General features: G+C 44.1%; 7 protein-coding genes across 11 annotated transcripts; 6 read left to right on the top strand and 1 right to left on the bottom strand.

The window, feature by feature from the left end:
- Positions 1–80: 80 nt before the first annotated feature.
- LOC102712593 lies at positions 81–3,835 on the top strand. 2 transcript variants are annotated; one of them, XM_015835834.2, is made up of 7 exons: positions 81–580; positions 644–737; positions 810–967; positions 1,060–1,147; positions 1,257–2,545; positions 3,152–3,256; positions 3,345–3,835. In XM_015835834.2, the coding sequence occupies exons 1-7, from the start codon at positions 353–355 to the stop codon at positions 3,423–3,425; spliced, it is 2,043 nt and encodes a 680-aa protein (XP_015691320.1). In that variant the 5' UTR covers positions 81–352; the 3' UTR covers positions 3,426–3,835. The 2 variants fall into 2 exon arrangements, with proteins under 2 accessions (XP_015691320.1, XP_040379777.1); XM_040523843.1 differs by lacking the exon at positions 3,345–3,835 and having other exon boundaries at positions 3,133–3,217.
- A 409-nt stretch (positions 3,836–4,244) lies between these two features.
- LOC102712870 (non-specific phospholipase C6-like) lies at positions 4,245–6,297 on the bottom strand. The gene has a single exon (XM_040523845.1). It carries the CDS (start codon positions 5,975–5,977, stop codon positions 4,373–4,375), a length of 1,605 nt encoding a protein of 534 aa, XP_040379779.1. The 5' UTR covers positions 5,978–6,297; the 3' UTR covers positions 4,245–4,372.
- Positions 6,298–6,635: 338 nt separating this feature from the next.
- On the top strand, positions 6,636–7,659 carry LOC102713146 (thylakoid lumenal 17.9 kDa protein, chloroplastic). Its single transcript, XM_015835874.2, is given in 3 exon segments — positions 6,636–6,895; positions 6,986–7,124; positions 7,255–7,659. Coding segments are annotated over 3 exon segments (780 nt in total). The 5' UTR covers positions 6,636–6,659.
- A 2,862-nt stretch (positions 7,660–10,521) lies between these two features.
- Positions 10,522–14,454, top strand: LOC102702501. Of its 2 annotated transcripts, none has more exons than XM_040529980.1 (2): positions 10,522–10,638; positions 12,821–14,454. In XM_040529980.1, exon 2 carries the CDS (start codon positions 12,849–12,851, stop codon positions 14,187–14,189), a length of 1,341 nt encoding a protein of 446 aa, XP_040385914.1. In that variant the 5' UTR covers positions 10,522–10,638; positions 12,821–12,848; the 3' UTR covers positions 14,190–14,454. The 2 variants fall into 2 exon arrangements, with proteins under 2 accessions (XP_040385914.1, XP_006643631.1); XM_006643568.3 differs by lacking the exon at positions 10,522–10,638 and adding an exon at positions 12,509–12,581.
- A 782-nt stretch (positions 14,455–15,236) lies between these two features.
- On the top strand, positions 15,237–17,599 carry LOC102702786. Its single transcript, XM_006643569.3, has 4 exons — positions 15,237–15,886; positions 16,421–16,661; positions 16,798–16,915; positions 17,082–17,599. The coding sequence occupies exons 1-4, from the start codon at positions 15,348–15,350 to the stop codon at positions 17,171–17,173; spliced, it is 990 nt and encodes a 329-aa protein (XP_006643632.2). The 5' UTR covers positions 15,237–15,347; the 3' UTR covers positions 17,174–17,599.
- Positions 17,600–18,870: 1,271 nt separating this feature from the next.
- LOC102703068 (probable inactive shikimate kinase like 1, chloroplastic) lies at positions 18,871–21,275 on the top strand. 3 transcript variants are annotated; one of them, XM_015838262.2, is made up of 9 exons: positions 18,871–19,046; positions 19,180–19,238; positions 19,318–19,372; positions 19,719–19,879; positions 19,957–20,039; positions 20,128–20,236; positions 20,614–20,692; positions 20,836–20,900; positions 21,025–21,275. In XM_015838262.2, exons 1-9 carry the CDS (start codon positions 18,923–18,925, stop codon positions 21,091–21,093), a joined length of 804 nt encoding a protein of 267 aa, XP_015693748.1. In that variant the 5' UTR covers positions 18,871–18,922; the 3' UTR covers positions 21,094–21,275. The 3 variants fall into 3 exon arrangements, with proteins under 3 accessions (XP_015693748.1, XP_015693752.1, XP_006643633.1); XM_015838266.2 differs by having other exon boundaries at positions 19,719–19,873; XM_006643570.3 differs by having other exon boundaries at positions 19,192–19,238.
- A 1,075-nt stretch (positions 21,276–22,350) lies between these two features.
- LOC102703341 (translocon-associated protein subunit beta) lies at positions 22,351–24,740 on the top strand. The gene is made up of 6 exons (XM_006643571.2): positions 22,351–22,583; positions 23,742–23,840; positions 23,924–24,032; positions 24,116–24,187; positions 24,314–24,319; positions 24,400–24,740. Exons 1-6 carry the CDS (start codon positions 22,411–22,413, stop codon positions 24,517–24,519), a joined length of 579 nt encoding a protein of 192 aa, XP_006643634.1. The 5' UTR covers positions 22,351–22,410; the 3' UTR covers positions 24,520–24,740.
- The last annotated feature ends 624 nt before the right edge of the window (positions 24,741–25,364 follow it).

The raw sequence follows: 25,364 nt of genomic DNA on the forward strand, positions 1-25,364 counted from the left end.
GTCGCCAATAAAACATTTTCAGTGGAAAAGATGGACCCTAAATTTGGGCTGCCCAACTCTTTTGGGAGGAAATGGCCCATATAAAAGCCTCAGTTCGTGACATTTATGGGCCTGAGTGTGGCCTGCCTTTTTATTTTTCTTTCTTTTCACTCTCTACCATTTCCCTCGCAGCTAGCTTGTTTTGGCGCAAAGCGAGCGCGATTTGGCGCCAAATCCCGCCGACCCGCGCCGCTTATTCTCCCTCCCGCTCGCTCGCGAATCCCATTCAGACTGCGACTCTTCTGAGAGAGAGAGAGAGAGAGCGCCGCCGCCGCCGCCGCGCCTAAGCCAAGCATTAACATAGGGCCAGGCCATGCCCACCCAGCGCTCCCCCCACCTCACCTCTCGCCGCCACGCTGAGCTCCTCCGCCATCTCCTCCAAGATGGCGGCGCCGCCGTCAAGGACCTCCGCCTCCGTCGTGTGGTCCCGCTCGCCTCCGCGCCCCTATACGACTCCTCCCTCGATGGCGCCGCTGCCAAGCCCGGATCTGCCGAGGCCACGCCGGGGCCGCCAGAGGCCCAAGACCGGGAGCGCAAGCCGGTGAGTCTTCCTTGGCACTTCCGTTCCATTTCATCATCTCATCTCATCTGGTTCATGGATTAGGCGGCGGTAGTCCAGCGGTCCAAGCTCGTGCGCGCCCCGTCCTCCTTCGGCTACCGCCGCTTGCTGCCATTCCTCAACGAGCTGACCAACCAAGGTACAGTTACTCCACCATCCTCCTGGATCTCAAGTACCCCTTGTTTCTTAGCTCATTTCCTCCCTGGTTCAGAATCAGAAAGCCCACCTGGCAAGGACAACACTAAGACGGAGGAGTTCCGAACTTCTCCTTTCCATTCAGTTGATGCCGATTCTGAAGCTGAAGCTGAAGCCTGTCCTGTCAAAGAAGAAATCAACACTGTCCCTGCTCATCTGCCAAGCAGCAAAATGGTGAGTTTGATGTTTCTTTCCGATATCCCATATGCTATATTCAGGTCGGTTCCTCTTTAAGCTCAAAACATTGAAATGTATGTATGTTTCAGTGCCTTTCCCGGTGTCAGAGTTCAAGGTTTGTTCACCATCCCAGCTCATTTAGCTACAAGAGGATGCTGCCATTTCTCATAGAGAACGGTAAGATAAGATGCGTTCTTTACATGGTGCGAGTGATTGTGATTATGGTTTACGGTCGCACATCACATCCCTGATTTAACTCATAATGTGCAACTTTCTGTTTTCTCAGATATCTCTTCTCAGGAAGGTCACAGGACCAAAATTCCAAGACTCGTGCAAGAAAAGCAATCTTCGACAGATGAGGATGATAAAATCTTGACCAGCATACAGCATCATTTTACTATGTCAGGAAGCTCTGCTGATGAATGCAAAACAGCTCAAGGCAAAAGATCAGTGGAAGAACAACAATCAAGATTGGGCGTGGCTTATCTACCTGATGGAAGCCTGCTTCAGCCTGCTGTTTCTGAAGCCTCTCATCTACAAGCGAGTACAGTTGAAGTGCGAAAACTCGCAGAGGAAAGAGTGGTGGCTTCTGATGTATATCTCCTATCTTCAGACAAAGGTGAATTCACATTGAAATGGAATGACGGCCTGCCTGCTGGACTGCATCAGTTTGCTGTTTCAGAAGATTTTCCTGAAGAAAGCAACAAAACAGAAGTTGAAACAATATTAGAAGAGAATGAATCAGTACCAGATGGAAATTCTGTTCTTGATGGTGGACAGCTTCATGTTTATGATTCAAAAGCCTCTCCTCCAGAAGGCACAGCTCAAATGCAGAAGGCCACACAAAAGCAAACAGTTACTTCAGATGGTGATGAGGGGAACACTCTACCCTCATGCAAGCATGGATTTCTTGCTAAAGAGCAGCCTCTTCATGTTATAGAGGAATTGCCAATAAAAGGCAATGCTGAATGCTATGAGGTACAGCAAAGCCAAAGCTCAGAATTGGGATCTTCTGATGTTTGTTTTGGTGGTCCTACCAAGGTAGTAATACCATCAGGGAATTGCCACGGTGCATTAGAGCAATCTGATTCTATGGTTTCTCTAGATGAACCATTGCTTGATGCGGAGATGACATGCATTCCTTTGCACCCTTGTGCTACTGGTGCGCCCGTGCCCTACTCGGTGGAGGAAGCGCCTGCTGGTGTTCTGTACACATCTGACCATTGTTCCACTGGTGCACCCTTATCATCGGAAGAAATAACTGTTTCCAGTTCTGTTGTGTACAATGAGCCAGCGTCAATCAAAGTGAGCCCATTAAGGCAAAGAGGTGCCCCATGTTTGGAAAAACGATGCCTCTCCCCTAAGAAACTTTCACCAAAGAAAGGAATCCTCAAGAGAAATACAAGGGGATGCAAGGGAATCTGCATGTGCTTGGACTGCAGCACATTCCGTTTACGTGCCGACCGAGCTTTCGAGTTCTCTAGGAAGCAGATGCAGGAGGCAGATGATATAATAGATAACTTACTGAAGGAGGTGTCAAGTCTTAGGAATCTCATGGAGAAATCTGCTGGCCAGGTACGTGTGATAACGAGCATTTCACTTTAGTTTCCTGCCCTCACAGTGATCAAAGTTTATATGCCCTTTATCCAAGGGGAAGTAGAAATACGTTTATCCTGTTTTGCTGCTTGTCTTTTATCATCAGCAATGCCAAAGATCAGGCCTTGTACATATCAGAATCTGGGATGGTAGAATTTGGCAATCCTTTTTGAGAGAACACAACTAGTTGGGGGCCAAATCTCTTTTTAGTTACGAGGAATTTCTTGTTTAAATGGATGATGCTTTGTTTCATCTTTGCCAAATTTATAAGTAGAAGTTGTTAGGGTGCCTTTGTGCAGCAAAACATATATGTAGCAGAATACATGCATCTGTTCAGTGCTCATGAATGGCAGAATGCATTTTGATGCCATAAATTGTCATTTCTGGGCTAAGGCCTCCAGGGCTAAAATCTTATGCTGTCAGTTTCTTCCTGTTTCTTTGCACATTACAGGTAGATTCTTCAGTGGATGTAAATTTAGTTAAAGTCTGTTTCAACTGGCTGAGCATTGCTCTCTCTTTTCAGTGCTATTTTCAAATTGACACTTCTGAAACTGAAAGACAATTAGTTTGGTTGAATTGCAACAGGAGCCAACGCAAACAGCCTGTCGACGGGCTGCACAGGTAGAGGAGGTGGCCCGAGAGCGTCGTAGGCAGATGTTCATGGAGCTCAACTCGCACTGCAGAATCCCTGTAAGTAGCTACCTTCTGTACCGATAGTCAGGTATTTTGTGCGTAAATAGGAAGTAGCACTGCAATTTATCTGTTGTCTGTGACTCAGGGACCAAGGGTTAAATTTGCACAATATCTTGAAGAGAGGATGTCGTCGTCACCATCATCTGGCAACGGTAGGAGCAGATAAACTGGGGAGACGGGTGGGCCTAAAGCCTGTTAATCCAGCTTCTGAATTTCTACCTGGTTTCTTGTGCAATACAATGCAATGCTTGTATTAGTATGTAGAGGGTGGGTGTTCCATTGTCGTGAAGAAAGGAAAGGAGATGGGAAGTTTGGCATGTAAATTCAAGTTTTTCTAGAGTGGAAGTGCACCAGAAACATGGTTATCTAGCTATATTATTACCACCGGTACTGCAATAGAATCAGACATGTTTCGAAGGGAAATTGCCGCTTTTGTAGAATATAACATGGCATGATGCAGTATCTATCTGAATGAATCCACCAATGAGAAAGAGAACTTGTAAGCAGCAGCATACATGCATGGACATGTCTAGCCCTAGGCGGCGTAGAGGTGGACGCCGACGGCGACCATGAAGATGGCGCAGAAGCCGAAGAAGAGGATGGCGTGGACGAAGATGGAGGCGGCGCTGGTGCGCATGCTGTGGAACTCGGCGACGCGGCCGTTGCTCCCGGGGATCTGGCAGAGCAGCCCCGGCGTGACCAGCACGAAGAAGAGCAACGCAATCAGCACAGGGCCCCAGTCACCAGACCCCATCTTCTTTCTTCCTCCTCGATCTTAGCTTTGTGCTTTTCTAGCTCAGCCTCAGCCTGAGCCTGAGCCTGAGCCTGAGCACTGCACGTATATATATATGCTTTGCTGCTACAAGCTTTGTGTGTCGGCTGCTTGTTGCTGGACGATCGATAGATGGCCGGCCTGACAAGCGACAAGTAGGCCTGCACTGCAATTCACTACTAACTGTGGAGGCCGGCGCTGGGCGGCATCATATATATATGTGTGTCTTAAAGGAAAGGACCAAAGGCAGATCTTTTTTCAATTAAGTGAGGTTGGTACGTATTCTATGATCATCGATATACAGTAACAGTACAGTAGTGAGTAGGAGTAATTAACCCAATCTAGGAACAGCAGGTGGTGGTGGTCAAGGATGGTTTCATGGTTACAATGGCGGAGTCGTTTGCGCCCAAGCGCTTGGCCGTCTTGGTGGCGTCCAGAAAGCTTTTGAGCGCTCGCCTCACGTACGCGTCCGCCTCCTTCACCCTCATCCTCCTCCTCCCCTTCCCTCGCTCCTCCTGCGCGAAGCTCGACGACAGCATGTAGTCGCCGTTGAGGAAGGCCGCCAGCTGGACGAGCTCGCGCTGGAAGTCGGACAGCCATCCTTCTCCCTTGGCCGCTGCCGCTGCCGACGCCGGCACCTCTGGCAATGTCTCCGGGCAGTCCGTCCTTGGCTCCTCCAGCTCCGTCAAGATATGCTCGAAGGTGCCCGCCCACGCGTCCCTCCTGGTCAGGAAGTCCGAGCTCAGGTTGAATATCTTCTTGATGGTCGCCGGGATGGAGGAGTGCTCGTACTCCGACGTGGCCGTGGGCCCTCCCGGCGGCCTCCCCACCACCGTCCCCTTCCTGATCCACGGCGACACCATGATGGTGGGCACCCTGACGCCGAGGCGGTCGAACCTGAAGAAGAAGGGGAGCGGGCCCCGGATGCCGTCGGGGCTGGGTACGCCCACGTTGGGCGGCGGCACGTGGTCGTAGAACCCGCCGTGCTCGTCGTAGGTGACGATGAGCAGCGTTTGGTTCCACTGCGGCCCCGCCCGCAGCGCCTCGTACACCTCCTTCACCAGCCTCTGCCCGTTGCCCACGTCGTGCGCCGGGTGGTCATCGTCGGCCGGCGTCCCCGTGAGGTCGAAGTACCGGGGCTCGATGACGGACAGCGCCGGGAGGAGGCCCCGGCGCGCGTGGTCGCGGAAGGCGGCGTCGTAGCGGCGGAAGGTGCCGCGGGCGACGTTGGCGACGGTGCGGAGGCGGCGGTAGAAGAGGGTGGTGGGGATGGTCTTGAAGTAGACCCTGTAGTCGAGGCCGTCGTCGGCGAGGGAGTCGAAGATGGTGCGCTGCGGGTAGCCGCGGAGGAGGTTCCACTTGTCGTGGGCGACGGCGCCATGGGAGGTGGCGGAGTAGAGGAACAGCCGGTTGGGCTGCGTGGGCCCCGGGATGGACGAGAACCAGCGGTCGAAGACAGCGAAGTTGGTGGCGAGCGCGGAGAACGCCGGCAGCCGCGAGGGGGTGAATCCCCGCATGACGGCGTCGGTGAGGAGCGCGCTGACGGAGACGGCGCTGCGGACGAAGCCGGACATGTCGGAGGGCGAGGAGGCGGAGGAGGAGGAGGAGGAGGCGTTTGGGCGGAAGCCGAGCAGCTGCTCGAGGACGTCCTCGAAGGCGTGGGCGGGGTCATCGGGGACGACGAGGTCGGCGTCGGGGGAGACGCAGCGCAATGAGGAGTCGGAGGGGGCCGGGTTGCACTCTGCGCCGGTGAGGCCGTCGATGGGGAGTCCGAGCAGGCGGCGCATCCAGCCGAGCATGTGGTCGAAGGAGCGGTTCTCCAGAGCCAGCACCACCACGTTCTTGATCCTGGATGGCTGTACTGCCGCCTGTGCGTGTGCGCCGGCGAGCATTACCATTAGCAGTGGCAGTAGCAGCAGGTGACGGTGGTTGCGAGGGCGAGCCATGGCGGGTTGGGCTTGGGCTTGGCCGTGGTGAAGGACAGTACAGGCTTTCCTGCAGGAGCAGGACGAAGAAAAATTAAAAGTTGGCGGTGGATGCGCATCGCCTAATATAATGAGCTGGCTTCATTTGGCGCCACTTGCTTCACCCTGGCTGTGGCTGGAAAGAATTTTGAGCTTCTCCATCTTCTCGCAAAGTGATGAGGAGTACATACTTATTCCAAGATGAAGATGAAGATGCATGTGACATGTACAAACAAATTAACTGGCCGACATACATATACACAGCGCGTGAGTGGAGCCTCCGTTGCTGGTTGGTTTGTTGGTTCACGGGCTCACCCAGCCCAGCCTGCCTGCCTGCACGCCCTGCTCATTATATTCTCTCTTGTTAATATATATATATATATATATATTTCTCTTGTTAATTACTCCTGCTGAATTATTAAGTGATTGCATTTTCGTGCAGTGGTTTGTTTCTCCTACTATAGCTACACCGATAGATCAAACATTTGTAAAAACAAATGGCTAGCTAGAGTTAAAAAAAAAAAGAAGAAGAAGGAGCACGCAGTCAATTTCTGAATTTTGGGAGAAAAAATGAAAAAAGCAATTCCATTTAGTATTTGTGGACGGGTAGATAAGAGGATGAGATGCGTGTGAAGGACAACCGATACTGCTACGTACGTACGTAATGACGTCATCTCTATCATCCGCCGCCGCTGCTGCTTGTTGCAAGAGAGGCGGTGGTAGCAGTAGCAGCAATCCTCCTCCTCCTCCGGTGGCTCGAGTAATTAGCAGCAGCAGGCGCAAGGTTGTCTTGTTGTTGTCCGCAGCGGCAGTGGTGCCGGCGGGGGCTGGGGCGGGGCAGGCGTCCACCCCATACTCCCAGTCCCAGTCTCAGCAGCAGTTTGGTCTCGACGCCAAAGGGTAACGTACAGATCGAAATTAATTAAGAATTCAATCCAATCCAATCCATCCTCACATGCATCTAACGCGTGGATGGGGATGGGGATGCAGGAGGATTAGGGCGTGCCCGTCGACCAATCCCGGATGCGTCTCCACAAACCCCACCGTCGGCGCATCTTGCTCCTTGGCGTCGCCGCTCATCGTCCCCGCTAACACTAATACGATGCCCGACAAGGCCGCGGCTGCTGCCGTAAGCAACCATGCATATATCGATCTCATTACTCCATTAAACTACTCTATATATATATATGCATATTGAGTATATATATACACTACTATCTCGATCGAATTCTCGATCTTGCCGCGATGCATGCATGCAGTCGTTGCTGCGTCAGGCGATCCTCAGGACGCAGAGGAACGCGGTGATCAAGGCCGACGAGGACACGCCGTATGGCCACTACATCCAGGCGGAGGTCGACGGCGGCCTCACTCTCACTGGTGCCGCCCGCGACGTCATGGAGTTCCTCCTCAAGGACGACAAGCGCCTGGACGATTCCCAGTTGCTCGCCACCTACCGATGCGTCGCCACCAGGGTCACCTTCGTCTACCCCTTCACCACCGCCGTCGGCGACTCCAAAGGCCAGACCCAGAGGATCGCCGCCGTCTTCCAGGACCTCGGATGGTACGCCCCAGACCTGCTCAACGCCGCCGACGCCACTAACGACCACTAACTTCTTCTTCTTCTTCTTCTACCTCAACTTGCTCTACGTTGTTTTTCTGTATAACTTATATACAGTAATATATCCATGCATTATAAGACATATACATATATATATATATATATATATATATATATATATATATATATATATATATTGAAGATCAGACTGAACATCATTATAAATTAAGAAAAGAAACGTGCTTTATAGAAACCATTTGTTTTTTTTCTGGTTTTCGTGAAAACGGTGGTTTTTACGTGATATGGGATAAAAGAGGACAGACAACTCCTCTTTTAGATAGTACAGATAATACTATAATGTACCAATCTCATTAAGACCCTGTTTGGTTTAGTCCTGCTAATGGGTTGGATGGAAATGAGTTAAATGGGTTGGTTTTAATTTGGATTGTGTTTGGCTGGGTGCAAATAGATTGTAACTTCAAATGGTCTGGATTGGATTGGGTTATAGAGACAAATGGATTGGTATGGACAATATTTGATTAGGTTATTTTAGGTTCTAAATGGATTTAACCCGTAAAGGGTAAATGGATCCTTTAATTGGATAGCTAATGAATAAGACAATAGACATACGTGGGGTCCACATGCAGAAATCGACCAAAATTTGCACAAAGTTGCTTTTATATATAACAGATCATCCCACTAAATTTCAGTCAAATTTGATAAACTTTTATAGTGTGAACGTGAGTTTTAAAATTTTAGGTCCGAGTTTATACATATCAAATGGTGCATCCATTTTGCAAGAGTGAGTTGAATCCATTTTAACCAAATGGGTTGGTGCGGGTTGGGCTAAAATCAAAGTTGGATTGGTTTGGATTGGATCCCAATAAAGAAGAATTGGTGCGGGTTGGTTTGGTTGACTAATTAGCAAAGAAATGGATTGGAGCGGATTTGGATTGGATTACAGTCCACTGGCAAGCTTAGTTTGGTTGGCCCCGAAATAGCCGCAATCCCTATGGATCAACCTGACACGGAATAAATCCTAGCCAACGGGAATATATATGTTGCCATCATCTTTTCACTTACATATAAGCCATATTTGAATTTCCTCCCTTAATTTGGGTTTGATTTTAGGGGGGGTCACATCAAAGTTTATTTCCTGTCTTTGTTTTTAGGTCGTTAAGAACATGTATATAAAAATTTTATTCATAAATTATTTTTTGTTTGCAAATATGTTGTTTGGCTTGAAAGAGCCAAACAATCACCTATGTGTATTCAGTTAAGTCTAGTCTGGGATTCTAACCCAGCCGATCCCTTTTTCCCGTCCCACTGGCCTAGGAGAAAAAAAATAATCTACACAACCGGTATGGAAGGTTGTTAAGGTAAAGGGAAAAGCAGAGATGGCGCAAAGTCTATCTAGAGGTGATGCTGGTACAGAACTGAAGTAGGGGTATCCAATAGAGAAAGACATGTCGGGTAGGCTACAGGAGCAAGGGGAGAGAACCCAAAGGGTTAGCTAGCCAAATCACTTGTACTTTGGGCTTGAGTGGGCTTTGCGCTGAAGTGAACCCACACCAGTTGATGACAATGTGTGTGTGTGGCGTGAGTATTCTATATAGCAAAGGAATTGCATAGATAGATAGTGGCTGCCAATCCGGTTGGATTTGGCGAGTTGTATCGTGTTCATGTATCTTCCACTTTGTAATTCCATCTAGCCATCATGCCCACCTCCAGTAGCCTTCTTGTGGTTCTAAAAAAAGTATCCTCGCCGTGTGTAGGGGGGGGGGACATCACGACATGGAGGTGATGCTCTCCCCTTCGAGTTGATTGTGTAAGATACATGTATGGTGATAAAGATCGATGCACCACACGCCCACGGTAGCAGTACAAGACATATAATATGTATTTGAGGATATCATGAATTTTTATTTAAATATTTAAAAACTATATTTTTGTTTCATAGTTTTACCTATCTATGTCCCAACACTCAACAGGAGAATTTTTATCTTACACAACAAACAACCGTTGAAACAAAGCGATGGAGTGAACAACGATGTGGTGGCAATTTTGTAGGCGACCCCTTGCCTTCTCACATAGGTAATTTTTAAGCTAGCAAGGGGTTGTCTGCAAAAATGGTGTTGCCGTGCGGTTGCCATGTCACTTACCACCAACATATTTACACATAATATAATTTTTCTGGTGTTACAACATAATCAATCTGTTAACTATAAACCGTCCTTTTTAATCACATTCTACTATCCTAAAAAGACATTTGGTAAGACGGTAAGAGGCCACTTGAAAATAACCACCACGCCATTCTTGGCCCCACCACTTTGGCCCAACGACCGTATGCCACCTCACTAAACCGTTCTCTAGGAGGGTCTCTTTAAAAAAACTCTTAGAGAGTGTTTGGGTATAGAATTACAATACTTGAATAAAAATATAATTTTGCAAATATTTAAAATAATAAGTATATAAATAAAAATAGAAAAAGCACGCCTTTGTTTTGGGCCTTAATTTTTATCACGGGTTGTCGAGCCAGCCTATGCATTTTTTACTATTGTATGCTACGCTATTCCATTTCAATTCCATTTCAAGCGGTATAGCTTCTAGGTTGGACTAGGCAAGGTTGGGCAATAATGCTCTCCGGTCAAAATTTCCCTTTTTGCTCTCTCATGTATTGTTTCTTTGTAAGATTGGCTCAAAATGTTGGTTACCATATAAGCTTGTAGATGGGTTGGACTAGGATCGTTTTAATAGTTTGTTTTCACGTTTGGATGAATAGAATTGGACTAAGAAGTCTAATGGGATAGGGTGGCTTGGAGAGAGGTGAAAATGGTTTGGATTGTTCTGGTTTTTGGTTATAGATTTTTCAGATCCAAATGGATTCAGTCCATGGGTTTTTGCTATTGTCAATCCCCATTTCTCTAGTCTCTAACCCATAGTCATCTTTGTCTCCTCCACAGCACAAATCTAACGTTGCGACCATCCGTCCGTCCCCTCCATACCACCAAACCAAGCAGAAGCACAACAAGCAGTCCTCACCCCAAGCTGGAGGCCCACCACCGCTGCGCAATCCCTAACCCAAGTATTGTAACCGCCCAATCACATGGATGTTAATTTTTGCAAATGGTTGAAATACTATATGCTTTAGAAAAGGAAAAATCGGAGCACCTAACATTGGCATATTGCGAAAGATCCTCTAACGTACTATTGAGGAAGCCTTGGTCACTAGCATATAGAGCTCACCTTTATCGAGGTCACATGTGAACCACTAAGTTTCTTTGATTTTACGCCAGAGGGTCTTGATCCAACCGAACCCTCTAGAAGGTAATACACAGAAAGCGCTATATAAGGCAAGCTAGGACGCACCGAGACCATAGAGAGATTGAACATATTTTCTAACCTTGAACTGCTTGTGTTCAATCACATTACTTTCCCTCTAGGCCCCGCTTGCCTCTTCATGTATACTTAGGTTTTTATGTTCTTCGTGGATCTCCTTCATTATTGGTGGATATATTATCCCTGACTGATAGTGGTACAATTACTATTATCTGTATCATAATTGATTAATGTCATGCGTCGAAAAGCCAAGGTAATTTATTTTCTCCTTAATAGTTTTTGGACTCAAAGTTTTATGTTTTTTCAACCAATAGTTAGTCCTATTAGTTTGCTAAATCAAATGATATATTTTCCTAAATAGATAAGGGTGAATACCGGGATGGAGACGCATGAATTTTATATGCAACCGTTCAATTATAGTAGGAATTAGAAACAAAAAAATGATGGGTTTCAAACGTACAATGCTCCACCTACTTCAACATCGTGCATGCATGAAACCAAATGCAAGGGTCGGATATACCTATACCCTTGTAAGTCCCTCTATAGTTTCCACGATTCCCTCAACATGTTCTAATCTAGTATAAAGATGTATATTTGCCTTGAATTGTTCCTTTATCTTTTATTTTGTTACATTAATTGATTCTTATAAATAATGTAGTGCAGTATACTGTAGTATATTTAGGATTAATTGGGTAGTGTTATTACTAGTTGCTGGCATAAAAATAATTTATGTATCTAACTGAAAAGGTTAGGACAAAGAGAGAGAGAGCAATGTGTCCAACTAGTGAATTCCACAAACTAGCTAGATACACATGGAGTATACGTTAGCTAGGTAGTTAGGACCACAACAAATATCACATGATCTGTGCATTCATGGTAATGCAATGCAAACCATGCACACTACAGCCTGATTATTAGCTAAGTAACAAAATGAGTTAGACAACTACTTGCGTTACACAATTGGCATGCATGCATGCGTGAAGGAAAGGCATGCACCGAAAGCAAGCTTGCTAGCATCCATGCATCAGTGTTAAGCACGCAATATATATAGGTTGGAACTTATTAAGCTACATACATGCATGCATGCCTGAATAGTTCATCCATCCGTTAGTCGTAGATAGCAATGACGACAGATACACTCTAGCTTGTAATCATTAAAGTAATTAAAAGCAAAACAAACTCCTTGCATGCATCCAAGACTTCCAGAGCTAATGGTTCGTCAGCTAGCTATAGAGATAGATCAGAATGTATGACACATCGATTCAATATGATTGATGATGCATATGCATGGTATAGTAAAGGACAAACAAATGTATATAATATAATTATTATTCAATTAACAAGCAAATTGAGATGTAGCATGAGTCTACTTTATTTTGGTTGTTTTTAGCACAAAGGGTAGTGTGGAATGCATGATCCTAGATATATACACCATGCATGATTCAGCTTTGTGAGCCCCACACGAACTAAAGCTATCAGTTTCACTACAAAAGATACACGCAAGGATAAACGGTTTTATCAAACCCACAAGAAATGGGCAAACCTTTTTCTTTCTTGGGCATATATAAAACATGTACCCTACCTTGCATATTCTCTTCATCCTCACATCACATTGTGTTCATTCTCACATCACCAACAAATTAGTTAGTTAGCAATAGCTAGAATTTCTGGAGTTGTAGATCAAGCAAGGTAAAGCATCACCTACTAGCTTATTATTCTTGAAACTAGTATTAATTAGTTTCTATACCTGTACCAGTATTATGAAAATTCTTGCTTTGAGCAATGCCATCTGGTTTGTAATAAATCTATTCAACTATTTTTCTAGGACTACAAGGTAATATAATGGTATTTCTAACATTTTTGTTAAACTTTAAACTAGAAAGTTAAGGGGGAAAGTAGTAACAAATGTGTGCGCCCTTTCTATATAGGTATCATCCAGTGGTACAAAGAGAAGAAATGGAGCAAACTTTGGATGTATGTAGATTGTCGAGACCACCAATGCCAATGGCCCAACAACATATGGATGAATTTTGGAGGGATCGGCAAAAAGATATTGAGACGACAAAGGACTTTAGTGAGCACGTGATCCCTATGGCCCGTTTAAAGAAGATTGCATCTTCCCAAAAGGGTAACATGATGATGACCTTTGACATGCCAGCATTCTTGTCAAAGATGTGTGAGCTCTTTGTACAAGAGCTTGCTATCCGTGCATGGGCATGTGCTCAATCCCATAACCGTTGCATCATACTAGACATTGATATTGCTGAAGCCATTGCCTCCATAGAGTCTTATGACTTTCTTGTTGATATCCTCCACAATCATCGTGCAAAGTACAACTCAACTCCTTGTTCAGTGCCTACTACAAAGCGTTGTAGGCTAGTTGATCAGCCTTCCATATCTCACCTTCCCCAACAACACCAGCGGCCACAATTTGCTCCAACATATACTTCGACCATCCCTATGACTCCCAATTTAATGCCACCAATATCTCATTATAGACCAGCCTTGTTTTCATCCTTACCACAAGAAGTGTCTGTGTTGATGGCACCCACACCCAATGTGAATGGATCAATGTTGCTTGTCCACAACATAGCAAATGGTTTGGGCTTACAAGGAAACAACATCAACGTAGTCACCAACAATAACGTCACAGACAATACTATTGACTCTAGTGCACTTCTTTCAACTACAAATAGTCCTACTTTGCTAGAATCTTCAGGGGCACTACTAAGAACCCCAAATTATGACTCCTACATATGTATGATGGGTATGATCAACTCTAGTGATGCCAGTGGATCTGGTACAAGCAATGTTGTTGTTGCTAACCAAACAAGTCTTGCCCTCCCTGGCCATTTTGATCCCACCATCATCCTGGAGTCCCTGTGCCCTTCGTTCTTACCTAGGGACAACGATGACATGATTGTTGCTATGCTGGAGGATGCACACAATAGCAACACAATGTGTGTTGCTAATGATGTTGTTAATGATACTGCTATGGTTTTGAATGGTCAACAAGATCAACATGAGAGAGAAACTAATGCTGAGTGTGATGATCAAAACGAGATATATGGAAACATTGATGTCGAAACAATCAACGCTACTACCACAGATGGTAATAAATGCAGTATTAGCTGGGATGAATTGGGTATGGCCGATGATTCGTTGCTAGAGACATTTTTGGAGGAGCTTCAATTAAGAAAGGACGATGCTTTGGACACCGGGATTGCACTGGACAAAAATTCACACTTTGATGATATCGTTTGGTCAAATCCAAGCACTAGTAATGGAAACAAATAAAGGAGCTGACAAGTCTTTATTTATATCTTTGTGTAACAATTAAGTTGTAAACCTTTGATATGATTTCTTTCGTATAGTAAGAAAAAAGTGCTTGAGTATTTATACCATAGTACAATCCCGCTTACCATCATATACTAGTTGGATGAAGTTGGAAGTCAAACAAATGCTATAGCTTTAATGAAAAATAGAGTGAAGTAAGGTAGAGCTCTCGAAAAGAAGAATTAAATTGTTGAATTGAAGCGGCATTAGAGTAGCTATGCAACTCTAGCTCCAATCAAAACTGATCAAATAATCACTTATGTTTATGCTTATAAGCCAAATTTTGACTTTTTAATATTAAATTGGAGTTGATTTTAGGTTATTTATCATATTTTATTTTTCAATCTTAGCTTTTAGATTGCTATATATATATATATAATTATTTTTCGTTTATAAATAAACCGTGAAAAAACCAAAAGATCAACCGCTAAAAGTTTATTAAGATGTAGTATCAACCAATACTTTGACCGAGGATTGAAGAAATACACACACACCTGTGGTTGATACATACTCATAGACCATGTTTGGCACGAAAAATGTAGTAATAGATTGGTACATGATTAATTAATTACTAACAAAATATAAAATAGATTAATATAATTTTTTAAAATAATTTTCCTATAAAAATTTTTTATAAAAAATATATCATTTAACAGTTAAAAAACGTACGTGTGGAAAACACGAGAGAGGGTTAAGTTGCGCCTGCCGAACGCGGCCCGTTGAATTCGGGTGTGCATGTGTGACCCAATCATTTATCAAGTGACAAAGTAAACGGGAGCGAAGAGGAGATGACCGACGCGTATGAGTAGGGAGCATCCAACCCACCAACCACACGCACACGCTGGTAGTAGTAGTAGGAGGAGAGTAGTGAGTGATGTTACCAAAGTAGGCGTAGCATAGGAAGTTTCCAGAAGAAGAGGGGTGGGAGGGAAGGGTAAGAAAGGAAATGCGCAAGCAACGGTCACATTCATTCCCTCCCTCGATTTCACCCGCCTCCTCCTCGCGCTCCCTTCCCTTCCTTTCCCTTTCCTTCTTCTTCCTCTCCTCAACGAAACCCTAGCTAGCTCCGACCCTACCTAACCTAGGAGGGAGGGACGGACGGACTGACTAGGGCCTCCAATGGGCAAGCTCCTCTGCGATTCCTCCGCCGCCGTCGCCGAGGCCCTTCCCCCTTCTCCCGCCCCTCTCCTCACCTGGACCTCCCCCTCCCCATCCCCTGCCCCCGCCCCCTCCACCTGGGCCGCCGTCGCCGCCCTCGAGGACCAGCAGCGCCGCCGCCTCCACCGGATCTGGGAGCGCGGGGTCGCCTGGAAGCCCCCCGCCCCGGCCCCTCCCCTTGTCTTCCGCCTTGACCACGCTGGGGAGGTCGATGCCGACGGCAACTGCCTCTTCACCGCCGCCCGCAGGGCCGCCGCCGCCAAGCCCGACGCGCGCGACCTCAGGCACCGCATCGTCCGCCGCTTCGCCGACGTCTATGCTGCCGCCTCCGCCCCCGACAGGGAAGCCGTCGATGCGGCCGTGCGTCACCTCTACCACCCGGATCTCAACTCCGGCTGGGGCGTCCACGTCGTGCAGGACCTCAAGCTGCTCGCGCCCAAGGCCCTCCGCGACGACCTCGACGCTGCCATCCGGGACCTTGTCCAACTCGGCATCCAAAGGTACCACGATGGGATCCCCTCTCTCAAATCCAAACCCCTTTGCCTTTTTTTTTTTCTTGTCGTTAATATTCATTTCACCGCTTGCTGTAACCAGGCATACCAAAAATCCAGTCTTTCCCATTGATACAAATTACAGCATTTCATGTTTCTTCAACTATTTTGATGCTACTGCGCCTAGCTCCTGCCGGAATGAAATGGTCAAACACAACCAATTTCTTTTTTTTTAAAACTCATAATGTCACCAACGCGTATGCACATGTAGTGGGAATCAAATTGGATATCCACCATTTCCATGTACTAGATGCTGCTCGACCTATTATATCAGTTCGTATATTTAGTATTGTCATGTTTTACCTTGGTACAGTTGTACATCTTGATCACAGAATGCCAAGTTGCTAGGCATGTTAAGCAGAAATTTATGCTTCCTGGTGCAACTGTACTGTTGTAACAACCCATGGATTGGAGCCTGCTCACCAAATCAAGCTGTTTCCTATCTACTTCTATATACCAGTCTTGACGTTGACTGCTTTGCAGGGAAATGGCAGCTGAAACTATCTACAAGGAGAGGTGCATAGCTGTAAACAACGGAGATAGTTGGACCAAATACATGTCTGTTTCCGGTTCTGCAGAGGACGAGCACGATATAATCACTCTGCAGTACACAGAGGAAGGCCTACTGACCATTGATGAGAACCGGGATGGCCATGCAGCAGCTTTTGGTGATGATATAGCTATTGAATGCCTAGCAACCGAGTTCAAGAGAGAAGTTTATGTGGTAAAGCCCATGGAATGTTATGCATGATAGTTTGCTAGTCACCATAGATCTGGCTGCTATCTTGCATCTGTGTTTGATAGTTTTCTCAGCACTTTTACCTGCCATCTAACAGGGCCTTTTCTTTGTGCACCAATAGGTGCAAGCGCATGGAGCGGATGCAATGGTTGATGAGGACAACTGTGTGTTCTTTCTTCCGCACCGGCCTAGAGGAGAAATATGCGAGCCACCAATTTTTCTTTTCATGAAGGGAACAGGTTCGTTGTGTCTTTTGGGAATCCTTTCCCTGCAAGCCAGTACGAACTGAATATTTGGCGTAACAACATATGTCACAACAAAATTCTGTTGCTGTTAAATTGTGTTAGGGTGAATTCTTATGATGTATGCACACCTAAAGTTGATGCCCAATTCTATTACTTGCAGCATGGTGTGGTGCTGGTGCTGACCACTACGAGCCTTTGATAGCCACTGTCCTCCAGAATGTTACTCCAGACAAGGCAGCTGTTGTACTCTGAGGATGACCGCCTTCTTTTTCTCTCCCCCAGTTCTAGTCACTGATGGAGTTGAGCCAATTTTGTAATCAGAGCTAGAATGCTTTATTCAGGAGCAAACATCTAGTATGCCCAAGAGAGCAGAGATGATCTAACATTGCGCCGCAGGGTATTGCCTGCATGAAGTTGTGTACTATCATTCATTTTGTATGTTGATTTGATTGGTGTATGTTTTGATAGGTTCTGACTGGTGAGAAGATTCAGAGTGGTAGAAATTTGAATATTGGATCTAGATTCTGTTGTGAGTTTTTGTGCGCAATTGTAGCCGGCATTTTGGTATTGCCTCTGCCTCTTGTGAGGATGAGGAATTTTTGTTTGCTTGTTTGTAGGAAAATGATTGGACATTTGAAAATGATATGATTCTTTTCAGTTTTGGGTTACTCGTTATTCTATCCGATGAACTGTTGCTCAATCTGACTGGATCTGGGTGAATTGTTGAATTGGTCTGCAAAAGAGATGTACATTGCCATTGTATCTTCCATGACAGATTTGACTGCCCTTTATGAAAACAAAGAGCTCTTGTTTACATTGCCATTGGATCTTGCCCTAATTGAGCCACATGTATGGTCTCGATGCAACCAGATTGTAAATGGAACTTTCGTGCAATCTAGTTATTCATGATCAACGTTTTATACCGTTCCAAAGGGCCGGGTTTTTTTGTTTAATACTTTAAATACGTGAGCACCGTATGTGTCGTCAATGTGATCTCTCTCCAAAAGATTTTTGGAACTAAACTGAGGCCTTACTCGGTCTGTTTCTTCTTAAATGGTTTGGTAAAGCCATGCTAGTACATACATATCATGTCCCTCAGCCACTATCCATGGTGTGTTAAGATCTTCACTGTCAGTTACGCTAGATTTGTCAATCAATTGTTGACATCTTATCACGGATCTCCTCTGTAAAAGAAGGCAACTTGAATGTGGACAAAGAAACAAAGAGATCTTGGAAGACCATCCTCCTTAAGCAAGTAAGGCAACACAAAAATACATCATCGTTCTGATGAAATGACCAGAGATGGAAGTAAATAAAAGCTTGAACGGTCATAAATCTCATGTGGAATTAGTGTATCATTGCAACATCAGCCGCTGTCTCACAACATTAGTGAACTTTCATTATTCCTTTCAAACACCACCCAAAGGAGACACTCTATGGTCAAATCGATCACAAGATGGAAGAAACAAACATACAGAAAGAAATGAAATGCACAAGTGCATATGGTTGAATGCTCAGAAATCTCATGCGGAATATGATGATGGCATGCACATGGCATCACGATCTAAGAGTGACGGATGCTACTGCAACCAAACGAGATCATCATTTTCATATGCAGAGCCACTTTCCTATTCGACTCCTCCCACAAAAGTATGATAAAGCGAGAATCACAAAGACGAAGGAAGTTGAGAAGAAAGACGACAAAAGAAAACTGGATGATAGTTGAAACCCATCCATCATCTGAAAAAATAGATACGAGCATGGTTTCGGTGGCGAAGGCGGAGGAACCAAGGAGGAGAAGAAGGAGGAGGAGGGGAGAGCGTGATTTTATAGAGGGAAGGAAGTGGGACCGGACCCAAGAGGAGTAGTCTATCTGACACATGGGCCCGCCCGTATTCTATTTTCTTGTTCTTATATTATATTTTTGGCTCCCCCTCCCCTCCCCCTCCCCCGCGCCTGCGGATAACGAACGGTCGAGCGCAAGAGAAAGAGCGCGAGGCAATGGCGACGATGAGAACGGCGGCGGCCGCCTTGGGCACGGGCGCTCTCTCTTCTTCTACGACGAAGCGCTTCTTCTTCGCCGCCCCCAGCCGCGTCGCCTGTCGTCGTCTGCGCGCTTTCCCCAGTATGTATGTAGTGTACTACCCGTATCGTATTGTAGTAATAGCTCCATCAAACCCTAGGAAGATTTCGTCGTCGTCGTCGTCGTTGTTGTTTCCGGTAATACGATTTGGATTTTGGATTTTAATCCAAAAAAGGTCGTGTTGCAGACTCGGAGCTCACCCTGGAGGAGCTGAACCCTTCTGTCGAGCTGCTCGTCCGTACAATCCTCATCTTTTTTTTCCCCTTTGGGTGGGGGAATATCTCGACTAATAATGCGTTGCAATCCATTCCAGAGGAAAACTGCGGAGGCCGTCGGCGATTTCAGGAAAACGCCCATCTACATCGTCGGTCTGTCGTCCCCTCCCCTCCTCGATCTCATCCTCTCTCTCCCTCCCTCCCTCCATATGCAATCAGTCTTCCTCACAATCGAATATTCCCCCTAAATGTTTGACGGTGTTAACTTTTTATACACGTTTGATTATTTGTCTTATTAAAAAATTTACATAATTATTAATTATTTTTATATCATTTCATTTATTGTTAAATATGCTTTTGTGCATATATATAGCTTTATATATTTGACAAAAAAAATTTAATAATATGAATAGTCAAATATTTATAAAAAAATCAACGGCTTCAAACATTTAGGGACGGTGGTAGTATTTGTTAATTATCAATGACCTGGCAATGGCAGGAACGGACTGCACTGCCAAGCGCAACATCGCCAAGCTCCTTGCCAATTCGATCATATACCGCTACCTCTGCAGCGAAGAGCTGCTCGAGGATGTTCTTGGAGGCAAAGATGCCCTCAACGCTTTCAGGGAATCCGACCTCAACGGTTACCTCGAAGTTGAGGTTTTTTTTTTCTCTCCAAACTTTTTCTGCTTTCTTGACAAACCAACAAACCGATCAATATTGAGTGTTGATGGCAGACTGAAGGGCTCAAGCAGTTAACCTCCATGGGCAGCCTTGTGCTTTGCTGTGGGGATGGTGCTGTCATGAACTCAACCAATCTGTATGTCGATCTTGTCCCTCCATTCCATATTTCCGTTTCATCCCCCATATTTGTCACCCACTTATGAATGCTTGTGCTCAATTTCAAGTGGGCTACTGAGGCATGGAGTCTCCATTTGGATCAATGTTCCTCTGGAATTGGTGGTGAATGATATGTTGAAGACGCAAGCTACTTCAGACCCTGATTCCTTTTCTGAGGTTTGTTTCCCTGCCTTCTTCAGATTCCATGCAAAATTCTCTTTAAAACTGCAGTGTTCATAGTTATGCATACTACAGATTATTGTAGTTACACTATGTCCAGCAATCATGTATTTGTTAATCAACAATCAACTTGGGCATCTGCTAAAACAACAGCCTTGTTCCTCTGAATATGATGTAGTTAAGTACATGCCCTAATAATATTTTCCTATGCGAAAGACACTGCCCCCAATTGCTTATGCCTAGTGAGTCTAGGTTGGCAAGGACTCTTTCTTTGTTAACTCCATGGCTTGGATTAATAAAATGACTGGGTGTACATTGTTGCTATGTGACTGCTTAATATCTGCCAATCACGTCAGAGTTATCGTGTTTTGCAGGCAATGAGCAGAGTGCGACAGCGATACGATGAACTGAAAGAGCGCTATGGAGTTTCCGATATAACTGTTTCAGTCCAAAGTAAACCCGAGAGATGCATAAACAAACATCTTTTCATCCACATATAGTTTGAAATTAAAAAAAGGAGAAACAAAGAGAGCAAACATTGAATTAAGTAATAGCATAATGCTGTCGTCATTAACTTGGTGTCGAATACCTTTCAGACGTAGCGTCTCAACTGGGTTACAGCAGCATTGACTCAGTGACCCTAGAGGACATGGTCCTTGAGGTAAAGTAAATTTACAATATGGGTATCAGTCAGGTTGATGAAGTAAAAGGTGTTGTAGAGCTGGGCAAGACAGACAGACAGTATTTTAATTTGATGTATTTATTGTGTGTATTATGAACAACAGATCGTGAGGCAAATAGAGAGGCTGATCCGAGCGAAGTCGATGATGGAAGCTGCTGGGAAGCCCTTCTAAAAAGAAGCCGAACCCTTCCGGGACGAAAGGAAGCAAAAGGGGGCGCCACAGCTACTGATTATTAATTTTTTATACTCGAACAGAACAATTCAGTATTTACAGCTACTAGTGACTTGTGAGGGAGGAGGATATATGCTGGAGCAGAATGAATGAAAACTGGATGTGAATTTGTCACTGGCTGACTCATATTTTATTTCTGCTTCTACTTATGCTTATAAATCAAAATTTAAAATTTCAACATTAAATTTGGAGTAGATTTTAAAAGTTTTTTATCGTAATTTATTTAGATTTAAAAGTTTTTTTATCGTAATTTATTTTTCTAGTCTTAGCTTTTAGATCATGTACATAAAAGTCTTTATAAATTATTTTCTATTTACAAATGTGATGTTTGTTTATTTTTTTTCTAGAATAAGCCAAACGATCACAAATAAAGCAGTTGTCTGTCTATATTACTTAGTAAGGCCTTATTTAGTTCCTAAAAATTTTTAAAAAAAACATCCCATCGAATTTTTGAACACATAAATATAGTATTAAATATAAATGAACTAAAAAACTAATTGCACAATCATGGAAAAAATCTTGAGACGAATCTTTTGAGCCTAATTAGCCCATGATTAGTCATAAGTGCTACAGTAACTAACATATGCTAATGACATATTAATTAGGCTCAAAAGATTCGTCTCGCAGTTTCTTGGCTAGCTGTGAAATTCGTTTTTTTATTCGTGTCCAAAAACCCCTTCCGACATCCGGTCAAACATTTAACGTGATACTTTTTCCAAAATTTTTCTCAATCTAAACACCACTTAAGTTACGGGATTTTGTTTGTTTTTGGGGGGAATTCGAGTAGGAAGTCAATTTAATTACTGGACCGAGCATGCATGCTGATGAGTGAGGAGGCCCAAAACCAGCCATCCCCATCGGACTGAGGCCTTGCTTAGTTTTTAAAATTTTTTTAAAAAACATCGCATCGAATTTTTGGATACATAAATAAAGTATTAAACATAGATAAACTAAAAAACTAATTGAAGAAATCTTTTGACGAATTTTTGAGCCTAATTAGCCTATGATTAGCCATAAGTGCTACAGTAACCAATATATGCTAATGATAGATTAATTAGGTTTAAAAGATTCGTCTCGAGGTTTCTAGGCTAGCCGTAAAATTCGTTTTTTTATTCGTCTCGTAAAATGTTCCAAATTTTTTTTCAAATGTAAACAGCACTGAGACTGAGACTACTAGTACAAGTCCAATCGTGCCGAGGGGGGCACGCACGCAGGAGAGGAGAGACAGATCCAGCCCGACCCCGTCCCGTCCCGTCCATGGCGCGATCCATCCTCTTCCTCCTCGCCGCCCTTCTCTCCGCCTCCGCCGCCATCGCCGCCGCCGCCGATGTGCCCTTCCTCGTCGCGCACAAGAAAGTCTCGCTCTCCCGCCCCAAGCCTGGCGTCGAGCGCCTCGCCGTCTCCCTCGACCTCTACAACCAGGGATCCGCGTCAGTAATCTTCTCCTCCTCTCCTCTAGTTCTCGTTGCAAGGAGGGAACCTTCCGTTTTCTTCTCGGATCTGCGTCTGAGGATCCGTCCGCTATTTCTATACATAGATCCACAGCTGCCATCTCATTCTCATAGTTGCCATCTATTCAACCATTTTTTTCCCTGCTGCTTTTTGTGTACTAGTACAATTTTATCCTACCAATTACGGGCACGCTATGTTAAATTGCATGGAATTGTGCTCCATCTCATGATCTCTTGTTATCTATCTAGTGTCTCAAATGTTATGTGATTCGCTTGCAGTGCACATATTGTCTTTTTTGCTAGTTTAGATTCTGTTATTTTTACATGATTCTACTTCTGTAAGGAACCACACACGGTCGTTTATTTTCCAGTTACTGTTGGATATACTCCAGTTTGGATAACTGGACTGGTACATTGACTGCTATGTTCGGCTCATTTCACTGAAATTAATAGGTTGAACTTGCCAGCTGATCACTCTACGCCTCTTTTTTTTCCCCCTTCGTATGTTCTTACAAAACCTGGTATGTGCATTTTCTCTGTTTGAAGTCTGAACTTTTCCATGCTGCCCAAAGCTCCAGCTTACAATCACCAAAAGTAACAACGTACATTTTCTTACCAGACAATTAAAGCTAATTTAAAACTAAAGCTGATAATTGGAGCACAAATACCATAACTTACTCAATTTATGTACATAATATGGATTGTTGTTGAATTTTAGATTGGAATTGTTTTATTGGATCTCGATGGCAAAATTTGATAAAATTTAGCTTAGTAGCAACAAAGGGAGAGCTTGGTACCGTGAGAAAGTTTTAAAGTACTATTTGGTCACTTGATAAGAGACTAAGAGAGAATTTGTTGTGACAGCTTAGGAGGTGGGTTTCATTAGGGATCTATATCGAAATATGTTTTTGACTGTGCCAATACTTTGGCCATGCCTACTATATATAATATAGGTTATGGTTATCTATTCTTCTCCCTGAAAATGCATTATCTATATAAACTATAGTTTCATTGCATGGGCAAAATCTATCGTTGTTTCTTTTTTTTTTTGTTTTGGTTAGTTTACTTTGTCAATGTAATGTGATGGCAAACAACTATGTACATCACATAATAAACTGACTGTACAATTTATTGCAGAACTGCCTATGATGTGAGCATTAATGATGATACTTGGCCAAAGGAGGCATTTGAACTTATCTCTGGAGAGGTGTCAAAGACATTGGAGAGGCTTGACCCGTGAGTTCATTTCATGCTGCATCTCTCTGCTATCTTATTTCTTACAAGATGATAGAGAAAATGACTTCTTTTGTTGCTTTTAGTGGTGCCACTGCTTCACACGCATTTGTCTTGGAGACCAAAGTACAGGGCAGGTTTCAAGGTTCACCTGCTGTTATCAAATACCGTGTTCCCACAAAGGCTGCACTTCAGGTATAATCTGTTGCACTTAGAGCAATCTTTTTTTTTAATGATATGCTGCCTGCAATTGCTCAAATAACTTTTGTATGGTGAAGGAGGCCTATTCAACCCCCATCCTTGCACTTGATATTCTTGCTGAGAGGCCTCCAGAAAAGAAGTTTGAATGGGTAAGTAACTGTGCCATTGCATGTACGTTCCAGTGTCTTCCCCTCTATTCCTAATATGCTGGTGTTGTTTATGCTGCTGCCACGCGCCATGTGGGAATCCTGGATTTGCTCTCCTGGTTGGTTCAGGCTAAGGTAAATTCTTTGTTTTCTCCTATGAGTAGTTTTTCTTGTGCGTCTATGGTAGAAGTTACTGAGAAATTATCCTTGTGCAGAGGCTTGTGGCGAAGTATGGGTCGCTGGTGTCCGTTGTTGGCTTGGTTGGAACGTTTATCTACCTGGTTGCAAGCCCGTCAAAATCCAGTGGTGCAAAAGCAAGCAAGAAGAGGCGCTGATATACTTGCCTACCATAAGACAGTGTTTGTTCTTTTTTCTTAAAAAGAGGAAGAGATGGTAGCAGGTCCATTAGATTGGTAGCGCGAGAGCTTTGAAGCTGCCGCATCCGTGAACTGTATGAATTTTGGTTGTTTGTGTTTTGGAAGTTGAAAACCCAGACCAGAGAAGTGGAGTAGATTTGATAACAGATGAAATCTCAATGCATAATTTTGAAGTTGCCATGTTTTCAATCTATTGCGATGTCTGTTGTTGGGAACGACAGACGAGGTGACAGATCACATGGGATTGATTGATGTTTGTAGGAAAATGTTTCGGGGATATTGTTTGGTTTTTTCAGCGGAAGAATCTATCGATATATCGAAAAATAATTTGTGAATAAAACTTTTACATATATATATATATATATGTTCCTAGCGATGTAAAAGCTTTGATCGAAAAATAAATTATGATGAAAAAACCATAATCAACTCCAAATTAAGGTCGAACAGTTTATATTTTGGCTTACAAGAGCATGTACAATAGCAGGCTATAAGCCAGTTATAAACATATTTTAAAGAGATAAAGAGAGAAGAGAGGTGGGCTATTAATTTATAGCTAGCTGCACACGGACGTGTGCATATGATATGTGGGATCATATACTAATGTTGTATGAATTAGCTATTAGATTGACTATAGATAAATTGGAACTATTGGTTGGCTATATTATTGAACTTGCTCTAAGTAAAAGCGAATAGACGAAGGTGTCACTAAAGTTCACACTCCCTCTGTCTAACAAAAAACTAATTCTTTTGTTTCTGTGTAAAGCGTCTGACCATTCGTTTTATTTAAAAAATTTCAAGAAATT

The sequence above is a fragment of the Oryza brachyantha genome, chromosome 1 (assembly GCF_000231095.2).
Source record: "Oryza brachyantha chromosome 1, ObraRS2, whole genome shotgun sequence".
Taxonomy (NCBI): Eukaryota; Viridiplantae; Streptophyta; class Magnoliopsida; order Poales; family Poaceae; genus Oryza; species Oryza brachyantha.

Coding starts and splice junctions, on each gene's coding strand:
- LOC102703068 (XM_015838262.2), top strand. CDS start 18,923: ATGGCGACGATGAGAACGGCGGCGGCCGCCTTGGGCACGGGCGCTCTC. Junction 20,237..20,613: donor ACCCTGATTCCTTTTCTGAG/GTTTGTTTCCCT, acceptor CGTGTTTTGCAG/GCAATGAGCAGAGTGCGACA. Junction 20,693..20,835: donor TATAACTGTTTCAGTCCAAA/GTAAACCCGAGA, acceptor AATACCTTTCAG/ACGTAGCGTCTCAACTGGGT.
- LOC102702786 (XM_006643569.3), top strand. CDS start 15,348: ATGGGCAAGCTCCTCTGCGATTCCTCCGCCGCCGTCGCCGAGGCCCTT. Junction 16,662..16,797: donor TCAAGAGAGAAGTTTATGTG/GTAAAGCCCATG, acceptor GTGCACCAATAG/GTGCAAGCGCATGGAGCGGA. Junction 16,916..17,081: donor TCTTTTCATGAAGGGAACAG/GTTCGTTGTGTC, acceptor TATTACTTGCAG/CATGGTGTGGTGCTGGTGCT.
- LOC102712593 (XM_015835834.2), top strand. CDS start 353: ATGCCCACCCAGCGCTCCCCCCACCTCACCTCTCGCCGCCACGCTGAG. Junction 581..643: donor AAGACCGGGAGCGCAAGCCG/GTGAGTCTTCCT, acceptor TTCATGGATTAG/GCGGCGGTAGTCCAGCGGTC. Junction 968..1,059: donor ATCTGCCAAGCAGCAAAATG/GTGAGTTTGATG, acceptor TGTATGTTTCAG/TGCCTTTCCCGGTGTCAGAG.
- LOC102702501 (XM_040529980.1), top strand. CDS start 12,849: ATGGAGCAAACTTTGGATGTATGTAGATTGTCGAGACCACCAATGCCA.
- LOC102703341 (XM_006643571.2), top strand. CDS start 22,411: ATGGCGCGATCCATCCTCTTCCTCCTCGCCGCCCTTCTCTCCGCCTCC. Junction 23,841..23,923: donor ACATTGGAGAGGCTTGACCC/GTGAGTTCATTT, acceptor TGTTGCTTTTAG/TGGTGCCACTGCTTCACACG. Junction 24,033..24,115: donor CCACAAAGGCTGCACTTCAG/GTATAATCTGTT, acceptor TGTATGGTGAAG/GAGGCCTATTCAACCCCCAT.
- LOC102712870 (XM_040523845.1), bottom strand. CDS start 5,977: ATGGCTCGCCCTCGCAACCACCGTCACCTGCTGCTACTGCCACTGCTA.